Below are 11,242 nucleotides of genomic sequence, written 5' to 3' on the forward strand. Positions count from 1 at the left end.
TTTAAATTTTTTACACAATTTGCACGGTTTACTATTGATGCTAGTAACTGTTCATAATCTATTGGGGTAAGGTTATTGATGATGATATTTTATTGTCTGTGTGAAATACCGTACATTAATTTTGCACATTACCTCTCATATTTGACTATTATACGTATTGTGTCAGTTCTCTCTCTCTTTTCTTTAAAGATGTTGAAATATGAAATAAAGATTTTGGGGTGATGTGAGATTAAAAAGACGTTTCCTGGTCAGTTCTCTGTTTCTGTTAATGGCGGTTTGGGAGTGGCTGTCTGTTTCATAGCTCATAATCCATATATGACTCATTTCCGTTTTTAAAAAAATCGTTTTGTTGATTTTTGAACCAGTGTTGCACACAAACCGTTGTTGTATATACAAGTTCAATTGAACTGGTTTCATACATAGAAACAGCCTATTATAGTGGGGTATACAATCCATTATCCAAACCGCTTATCTTGCTCTCAGGGTCGCGGGGATGCTGGAGCCTATCCCAGGAGTCACTGGGCGGCAGGCGGGGAGACACCCTGGACAGGCCACCAGGCCATCACAGGGCCCACACACACACACACACACACACACACACACACACACACACACACATAAAAATAGCAGTGACAAGAACAATAATCAATCCCTATTCCAATTAAGTCTTACCCAGTCTTCATATACTCATTAGCCCAATAACTCTTCCCACCCAATCCCACCCACTTGTTATTACAAGAGAAAAACACCAAGTGAAAGGCAAATAGGTAGACTCATTATACCTATTAACCCAATAATATTTCCCATCCAAATTCTTCCCACTGGCTATTAAAAAAAAAAGAGAGAGAGAAATAAATTCATTTCACACACACACACGAAAAAAAAGAAAAAAGGGGGGCATCTAGTCATCTGGGATGGTAGCTATATTCAAATATGCGATAAAGGGCTTCCAGGTCATGTCAAAGGATGTACTGGGGTTTGAAGTGAGATCGTGTCTCCTTGAGCCAGCCATTGTGTGAGGGGGAAAGAACACGCGTCCACTTAAATAAAATGAGGCACCTAGCTAAAAGAGTTGTAAAGGCCAAGACGAGACGTGTTGTTTTATCAAAGACAAATTGGGTGCTCTGAATAGAGCTGTAAGAGGTTCCATTTCCAGTTTTATTCAAGATATAAAATGTTATAACTTTATTTACTGATCAATTAGTAAATGTAAAACTCACAGCACGGTGGCACTGTGGTTAGCACAGTCGTCTCACAGCAAGAAGGTCCTGGGTTCGAGCCCGGGGTAGTCCAACCTAGGGGGTCGTCCCAGGTCACCCTCTGTGTGGAGTTTGCATGGTGTCCGCGTGGGTTTCCTCCAGGTGCTCCAGTTTCCTCCCACAGTCCAAAGACATGTACAGGTGCATCTCAAAAAACTAGAATATTGTGGAAAAGTTTATTATTTTCCGTAATTTAATTCAAAAAGTGAAACTTTCATATATTCCAGATTCATTACACATAAAGTGAAATATGTCAAGCCTTTTTTGTTTTAATCTTTATGATTACGGCTTACAGCTCATGAAAATCAAAAATCCAGTATCTCAAAATGTTAGAATATTACATAAGACCAATCAAAAAAAAGGTTTTATAATACAGAAATGTCGACCTTCTCAAAAGTATGTTCATTTATGCACTCAGCTCGTCTGCATTCTTGGGTCTGGTGTCTCTCATCTTCTTCTTGACAATACCCCATAAGCCACAGAAGGTCATTGCTGAAAGGGCTGGCTGTTCGCAGAGTGCTGTATCAAAGCATATCCATGGAAAGTTGACTGGAAGGGAAAAGTGTGTTAGGAAAAGGTGCACAAGCAACAGGGATGACCGCAGCCTTGAAAGAATTGTCAAGCAAAGCTGATTCAAGAACTTGGGGGAGCTTCACAAGAAGTGGACTGAGGCTGGAGTCAGTGCATCAAAAGCCACCACTCACAGATGTGCCCAGGAACTGGGCTACAAGTGTCACATTCCTAGTGTCAATCCACTCCTGAACCAGAGACAGCATCAGAAGCGTGTGTAATGAATCTAGAATATATGAAAGTTTCCCTTTTTGAATTAAATTACAGAAAATAATAAACTTTTCCACAATATTCTAATTTTTTGAGACACCCCTGTAGGTCAGGTGAATCGGCCATACTAAATTGTCCCTAGGTGTGAATGTGTGTGTGTCGGCCCTGTGATGGCCTGGCGGCCTGTCCAGGGTGTCTCTCCGCCTGCCACTCAATGACTGCTGGGATAGACTCTAGCATCCCCGCGACCCTGAGAGCAGGATAAGCAGTTTGGATGATGGATGGATGTAAAACTCACTAATAAAAAAGTGTCTTGGCACTGCTGTGATTTAAGCAGTTCCACAAATTTACAATACATGTTGTGTTTATATTTCAACATGTCAGGTGAAAAATAGAAAAGCCAACCTGATTAACCATATCTAAATACTTTTTCCACACATTTAATGCTGTTATTGTTTTTAGCTGTTAACCCAGTCACTGAGGATGCACAAACCAGTGCATTCTTAGCCAGAAGCTAATGGAGATTATTTTAGATGCTAACAGCATCCAAAATAATCTCCATTAGCTTCTGACTTTGGTGTCGATAATTCAGGGTGTTGTTTCATGAGGCCTGAAGGAGCCGTGGTGGACTGTAAGACTCTCGTGTCTGATCAGCTGGATTTGGGGCCAGTCTGCCCTGCGCCCCAAAAGCAGAAGTGGATCAGTCAACAGGAAGTCAGCACCAGCAGCTCAAATCTTGTGTACCTCGTGAACAAGATCAAAATTTTCACTTCATCAAAAACATCCAAAGAGTCTCTCTCGCTCACCACATGAGGAGTGTTTAGACACACAACAGTGAACTACTGCACATATGTGGATGTGTTAGAAATCTGACCGTAATTGAAAGCAACAGCTTTTTAAAGTCACTCCTTCCCAGGCTTTTCATGGTGCAGTTCAAGCGTTTGTGCGACACTTTGAATATCTTATTGATTAACCTTCATTTATATACCGGAAACTGATTCAAAGTAGATCTCCATCTCATTTACAACGGTGACCTGTTAATGAGACTTTTTCATAGAAAACAGTCAAAATAAAAACATAGAAGTAGACAAAAAGTGCACATTTAGTATCTCGTTACATATAATCCATCCATAAAGCAAAGAAATAAATAAAAATGCAAGTTCCAACAACAAGCAGTTTTCTATGAGCAAGTCCCATTTGAAATGAATGCATTAAAACTTAACCAGATACTCATTACACATTTGTGCTCCACCTTGTTGATGTTTGACTAAGATCTCTACTGTGTGAACCAGTCTCACGATCCCTGCGTTTTAAACAATATTTCACTGCAGCAAATTCATAAATGGACTCCCGGAGAGAGAAGAACGCAGAGAAGACGAAGCAGCCAGGATGCTGTGTCTCTGCATATTGTTGTCGATGCTGGGACAGCACGTGTCAGCTCTTCGTAGTTTGGTAGATTAGATCTCTTTGTTGGCTGTCCCCACCACACCATTGGCAGGCTGATGTCTTAGTCACTTCCTTCACCGATGACAGAGAAACATGCTCCCTTCGCCTTTCCCCCACAGTCAGTATCTCAACATCTGCCGACATCTGCTCCCTTTCTCTTCTAACAGGTGGGTAATCTGAGCAAACTACAGGATTTGTAATGAACCTTTCATACGTTGATAATATCCGACTGAGATTGTGATAATTTTAAGACTATCTTGGAGTTCACATCCAGCATCTAAGAACTTTAAATCATTTGTCAGGGTCATTGTCCAACTTTTAACAGAATGTAACCTTAAAAACTGTTAATGCCAGATGATGTAACACAACAGAGAGCGACTGCAATCATTGTTTAAGTTTAGGATCCAAATTCCCTCTATAGAATATTAATATAAGTGCTATTATTACTATTGACCACAACATGTGTCACATATGGGAGCAGCACACTTTCTGTTCACAATTTTAAGGAAAAAGTGAAACTGCACAATTCTCTCACTGGGTTTTTAGGGTTTTTCATTTCACCATGTGCTTGGTTTGTGGTCCCCGTCCCAGACGCTGTGTGCCAGAGAAAGTGTTTGTATTCACCGCCAGTGTTGTAATACTGTGGTTCTTTACATGAGGACGTGAGTTTCTTTACTATACAATATCACATAGTGATGAGAAAAGGTAAAAACAGCCTTTTTTCTTTTTTCTTTTTTTTCTTCTTTTTTTATCACAGTTATCATTCGGAGAATTTAAACCAGCTTGAAATTTGGTCTCCATCTGCAATGGTTGATTCTATTTCACAGTCGCTACCCATACAAAGCTGTATACAGATTGGCAGTTCGTGCAACTAACCACAAATCAGGCATATACTTTTCCTGTGTGAAACTCCACCCATATCTGCCTCGGTACACAGCAACCTCAACGGTACCTCTGAAGTGAGATGCTACACAACACAGCCAGTGTTAACAAGAAAAGATTCACATCTGCTTGTTCTGGTGTAGACCAATCAGTTTTCACATGTGAGCAGAACGTTCCATGAATTCCTGTCACCCTGGCCACAAGGACATGACTTGAGCAACCGCCATTTAGTCATTGAAACTAAATCTGTTGTGCTGCTGTTGTGAGATATTGTAACCATAAAGTGTGGAAATTTTGACAAAGTCAAGTATTTTACAAAGGAAATGAAATATTTACAGCAGCAGGCCGTGTTTTCTTTTTGTCCCTCCAATAATGTACAACAAGTCAATAAGCAGGCTGAATGAGAGAAATTTCTCTCAAAAACAATAACTACTTTTGGTATAAATGATACAAACGAGCTGGCACTGCAATCTGTGATGTGTTTGTGTGTCTGTTTGAAGTGAGGCACACGGGCAAGAAGAGGCCGTTCTCATCTCCCAGCATGCCGTGGACCTCCAACAGCACCAAGCTGGACAACGCCACCCTGTCCTTCTTCCTAAACACAAACGCCAACCTCGGCGTCTCCGCCATCTACATCATCTTCACCGCCATCAACCTGACAGGAAATGGCCTCTCCATGTGGCTCCTGGTGTTCCGCACCTCTCCCAAGACCCCCTCCATCATCTTCATGATCAACCTGACCCTCACAGACTTGGCCCTCGGGGCCGTCCTGCCCTTCCAGATCAACTACCTGCTCCAAGGATACAACTGGACCCTGGGACCCGGCATGTGCAGGTATTCTTTATCCTGAACCACACACCGGAAAACAGACATCTAAGTTTGAGTAATTCAAATTCAAATGTGGTGTTACTTTGCAGAGTTGGTGTCCTAAATATGTCCTCCAACATTGCCTCTAAAGGAGCTTTTGTGTAACACTTCGACCTTCCCAGTAGTATAATATTACTAGTGAATATCATAATATGACTTGTAAATATGATAATACTAGTAAATTTCATAATATAACTGTAGTGAGCAGGTTTTGATATGTAATGAGCGCGCATGCGCGAGTGTTGAGATATGCTCACGTTTACAGAGATGTTTAAGGTGCCAGCTGCCTTGTTGATAAAATCAGCATTAGGCTTTATTAACATATGATTTAATTTTTCTGTAAAGATCCTGAAAGTATCAGTTTAAAAGGGGGAGATGTAGTGAGCAGGTTTTGATATGTAATGAGCGTGCATGCGTGAGTGTTGAGACTTGAATATATGCCTAGTAAAAGGTCAACGCTATGCCTTGGTCTCTGGTCCATTCATTACTAATATAAGTACTATAGAATACAAGACTATAACTAGTAAAGATAACTTGACTGGTAAATATATGACTAATAGATATTATAATATGATTGGAAAAAATGTAACTGGTATAACTTAAGATTTAAAACTTGTAAATTTCATAATATGACTAGTAAACATCCTTAATTGATTTGTAAAATAGGGCCACTAACTACAATATGATTAACAACTACCATAATATAACCAGTAGATGTCAAGGCATGCTATCTTTTATTGTCTCATTATCATTTTTCTACCTCACTTATTTTTACTACATCACTTGTTTATACTAAAGGTTGTTTGCCCTTGTTTTTATCTTGGTTTTTTTTCTTGTTTTTTTTCTTGTTTTTTTTCTTGTTTTTTTAAATCATTTACCTTGTCTAGTGCTGCTGATCTGAGAGTCACCAAATGAAATTTCATTGTGTGTGCACAATGACAATAAAGTATCTTATCTTATCTTATCTTATCTTATCTTATCTTATCTTATCTTATCTTATCTTATCTTATCTTATCTTATCTTATCTAAAGTGGCTAGTAAATATCATAATGTCACTAGTAAACATCATAATGTCACTACTAAATATTATAATTTGACTAGTAAATATAATGTGACTAGTAAACATCATAATGTGACTAGTAAACATCATAATGTGACTAGTAAATATTATAATGTGATTAGTAAATATCATAATGTGACTAGTAAATATCACAATTTGACTAGTTAATATAATAATGTGAATAGTATGTGACTAGTAAATATAATAATGTGACGAGTAAATATCATTAGGTGTTACTGAGTGGTAGTGACTAAAACAAAGTAAATGGGTCAGATTTGTCCATTTTAAAAACACACAGCTGGAGTGGCTGACTGGTTCTGTGGTAGTTTGTCCCAGTAAACTATACAGCCATCACAGTAAACTGATTTCTGCTGAAGGAGGCTGAACATGTCAGCATAGCAGGTCAGTAAACCTGCTATGTATCCACTACCTTTATCTTACTTGCTTTTGACAGGACTTGGTAAAAAAAAAAGCTGAAGTATAAACTGAAGCTTTACTTAAGAAATTAGCTGTTATTCTTTTAATGCAAAAAGGAGACTTGTTGCCACCAAATTCGTACCTGTGTTGGATTATGGACACCTGTTATAAATGCACCCCTGTGCTCAGCGTTTTCACAGGCTTTACACAGTTTACCATGTGTTGTTTGAATTCAATATAAAATATAGGCGCAAGCGGCGATTAACGGGGTCCAAGCAGTATTGCAGCTGCCTACCAACCAACATACATGGCTTTTAGGTGCCACAAAGAATAATCCTGTCAAGTTTCGCGAAGATCGGCCATTCACACTAACAAATATTAGCTACTGAATTTTGATTGGCTGTTTGGCAATGTAGCCACATGGGTCCAAGTATAAGTATACCAAATTTCAGGGTTTTTAGCTCAAGCGGTTTTTGAGATATTGACATGTGCCCGTTGTAGCGCCCCCTATGGACGAAATTTCACAAAATTTGGCACGCTTCCAAAGAATGTTGTGACGATTGTGCGTAACAAGTTTCGTTAAGTTTGGACAACTACATCACTAGATATAGGCAATAGAATCACTATGGGCTACACCTTAAATTTTGATTGACATGTTACTTCGACGGCCTGGCGGCCTGTCCAGGGTGTCTCCCCGCCTGCCGCCCGATGACTGCTGGGATAGGCCCCGGCATCTCGCGACCCTGGGAGCAGGATAAGCGATTTGGATAATGGATGGATGGATGTTACTTCGAAATGGAATGACATATCTATTGTATTTAGAAATCACGTCAGGACACAGCGCTGTCGCTCGACACAACGGCTACGTTGCATTCTTTATTTAGACTGACACAGCATCACAGGCAGACCCGATCAAACAACCCAGAGCCCGCAGGCATCACCAATCGATCCCAGCACAATAGAACAGCACCAAATCAAATGCAGCACTGTCGATGTGTGCAGACATAACAATATCAAAATTAGTTCGACAACTTTTTATCAGCGTTGTCTGGAGATGACGCATGCCAAATTTCATGCGAATCGGATGAACAGCCTCAGACTAGTTCATTTTACTTTCACTTTCGGTTTTTTGAAAATGGCGGGAAAACCTGCATGCGGGAATGGATGCGTTGGGTTCGGGAGCTTCCAATGAATTAAAAGAAAAAAGAACTTCTCAAAAATTCCATACAGAGCCCTAGATATTACCCAAAACGTAAATATACTTATTGTAGCGCCCCCTATGGGTGTGTCGCGGTAATATCTCTTTTGTAAGGTCAGGCTGGAACCTTCCTACCAAGTCAGTGCAACGTATAGTTTTTGCTGCCAAGCCACTTTTAGGGAAGAATTTTGCGGAAACAACAATCTACTACTACTTTCGGCTGCTCCCGTTAGGGGTCGCCACAGCGGATCATCCAAAATCTTATTTATGATCCGCATATTTGATTTGGCAAAGATTTTACGCCGGATGCCCTTCCTGACGCAACCCTCCCCATTTGTCCGGGCTTGGGACCGGCACTAAGAATGCACTGGCTTGTGCATCCTCAGTGGCTGGGTTTTGCGGAAACAACAATAATAATCCTTAAAAAACAATAGGGTCCCATCGCTGCTGGGACCCCTAACTATAAGGCCCCGACTCACCTTTGTGACTGGTATACTTGGGTAGGATGGCATGCATTGGCTGCTCACTGGCTTTACACTGGTATACCTGATGGCACACCAGCCACAATGGCTGCTACACCTGGTTTGTAGTCCCAGAAAATCACAGCCAACGGGTCTGCTTCTCTCTGCCTCCTACATCCAAATATATCCAAACGCTGTTCTACCGGACGACTTGACTGTCTGTCCAACACCACCACGACATCACCTCCGAGACCTTTAGAAAGGAGGAAATAAACACTTACTAAAGTGGAAAAGTCACAGATTGTAGTTTTAAGAACATGGTTGAACAGACCCGGTTATGATGGAACAATATCCTAAACTTAACGGGTCACCTTGTCCCTGGTCGTGCTGTACCATGGTACTTCACTCACAGGTTTGCCCTCATTGATGTTGGAACTACGTTTTGTTGTCTAAATTTCTGTTTGGTAAATGAGTCTTTATTTCAGTTTGTGTCCTTTTCTTTCTTTTCATCATGCTGTTAAAGTCTGTATGTGTGCGAGGAAGCTCGATATTTGTCCAACACAGTCGCCACATCATCATCATCTTTCAAATGGTTAAAATAATGATTTATTAATGCAGAAAAGTCGAGGACTTCAGCTTTAAATACAATGAAAAATAGATTTTTTTAATTATTATTCAACCTCTGAACACTAGAGAGCAGCATTCAAGTAGACAGAGGGTGGGACCAAGTCAATGTTTTCCAAGTCTAAAGCAAATCTGAACTCCTCAATTTTCAGTCCAAGTCCTAAACAAATCATAATGTGCTCTTCATCAAATTTAATGCCATTTCAAAATTGTCATTGAATTCAGTTATGGAAATTAAGACTGCTGCACTTTTTAAAAACATTTTATCTTTGGGCTTGGAGAAGGTATCAAGACTTTCAAATCAAAAGGCTCAAGTCTGAGTGAAGTCATGAGTCATTTATGTTAAAAGTTAAAGTCAAGTTGCAAATATTTTTTAGTTTTTTATAGTTTCTGTCTAAAGTCATCAAATTTGTGACTTAAGTCTGAGTCGAATCCAAGTCATACCACTCCAGTCCAAACTTCTGTGAGTAGAATTCACTCATAGATCTATTAATATGGTTTTATTGTTTTAATGAAGGAAAAAATCAATCATAGGTCTCCTCCATGCCTTCCTCCAGGTTCCTCACCCTCGTCTTCTTCTCCAATATGTACTGCTCCATCCTGACCATGACGGCCATTGGAGTCGACCGCTACCTGGGCATCATCTGGCCCATGCAGTTCAGGGAGACCAGGGAGAGGAAGATGGTTGCTGCAGTGTGCTGCTTCTTCATGTGGGCCGTGGTACTAGTGGTCCTGTCACCACTCATGACCACCGACCTCACCTTCATCATCCCAGAACTGGGAATTACCACCTGCTTCGATGTGCTGAAGAGGAACATGCTCCCGTCCATGACAGCATGGGCCGCCTTCCTTTTCACCCTGATCTTCATCCTCTTCTTATTACCGTTCTGCATCACCATGTTCTGCTACGTCAGTGTCATCCGGAAGCTGGCCAGGGCCTCCAAGACAGGCCAGAAGAATAGAGCGATTCGCCTGGCCATCACCGTACTCCTGGTCTTCACCATCTGCTTTGCTCCCAACAACTTCCTTCTATTGGCCCACACGGTGCGCAGGCTGTTCTATGGAGACTCCCTCTATCTGGCCTACAAACTCTCTCTCTCCTTCAGCTGTGTCAACAGCTGTCTGGATCCCTTCATCTATTACTTCGCCTCCAGAGAGTTCCGGCAGAAGCTGAGGCAGATCCTGAGGCTGAGGAGCATCAGCAGCATGGACAATGGGAGGGCCGAATATAAAGAGAGTCTCTATTCAGGCCATGGGACCTCTGATGGAGAGGGACTGCAAGGCAAGGCCTATGCGAAACAATTCCAGAGTAAACTCTAGAGCCAGAGAGAGAGGGAGAGAGAGGTAGAGAGAGAGAGAGAGAGAGAGAGAGAGAGAGAGAGAGAGAGAGAGAGAGAGGTAGAGAGAGAGAGGTAGAGAGAGAGAGAGAGAGAGAGAGAGAGAGAGAGAGAGAGAGAGAGAGAGAGAGAGAGAGAGAGAGAGAGAGAGAGAGAGAGAGAGAGAGAATTTTGAATGTTCTCGCTCTTAATTTAACATGACACATTTATAATAATGCACCTTTTTTGCAGTAGTAAACAAAGTCTAGTAGAGTTAGTCTTCCTTCACAGAACCCCGGATCGACTCAAAGGGAGTGAGAGAAAGAGAGAGAGGGGGAGACAGGAAGAGGAGAGAGACAGATTGAGAGAGAGACAGGGAGAGATAGAGAGAGAATGAAATGATTTCATCGCAGCTCTTATTGTTTGTAGTCAAACCTTAAAATCATGTATTTTTGTTTCCATACATTTCTTTGTTCGCTACTGAAACTAAACATCAAGTAAATGTGAAAGCAACAGAGTTTCTTTCAGCTGCTTTACACACATGATATTTATTTCATCAAAACAAGGCTGAAAATATAATATCCTTTATCTGTATCTTTTATATCTTAACACCAAATACGTACTGTCCTTGCTGCTACTGAAAATGCATCCATCCACTTGCAAGTATGTAAATAAAATCTACTCCAAAGTCTATATTTCAAAAGCTGTCGGTATTTTTCTCCTTTGCTCCAACAACTGATCTTCTGACTTTGATCAAGCCATTTTCCACTCTTCTTCTCCAGTCCTGTTCTGTTCACATCTACAGCAGAATGCATAATGGATCTTCCAGAATATCCTCACTTCAAGATTTCCAGTTTGTGTTGTTTCAAAAGCTAACAACACAAACATTTACCTCTTCATTTATTATTTTATGGAATTTAAGTTGAAAATTA

The 11,242-nt window shown here is 40.7% G+C and overlaps 1 protein-coding gene across 1 annotated transcript; it reads left to right on the forward strand.

Moving 5' to 3' along the window:
- Positions 1 to 3,619: 3,619 nt before the first annotated feature.
- On the forward strand, positions 3,620 to 10,314 carry p2ry8 (P2Y receptor family member 8). Its single transcript, XM_056289900.1, has 3 exons — positions 3,620 to 3,652; positions 4,868 to 5,201; positions 9,552 to 10,314. Exons 2-3 carry the CDS (start codon positions 4,909 to 4,911, stop codon positions 10,312 to 10,314), a joined length of 1,056 nt encoding a protein of 351 aa, XP_056145875.1. The 5' UTR covers positions 3,620 to 3,652; positions 4,868 to 4,908.
- Positions 10,315 to 11,242: the final 928 nt, after the last annotated feature.

This window comes from Lampris incognitus, chromosome 11 (assembly GCF_029633865.1).
Source record: "Lampris incognitus isolate fLamInc1 chromosome 11, fLamInc1.hap2, whole genome shotgun sequence".
Classification (NCBI taxonomy): Eukaryota; Metazoa; Chordata; class Actinopteri; order Lampriformes; family Lampridae; genus Lampris; species Lampris incognitus.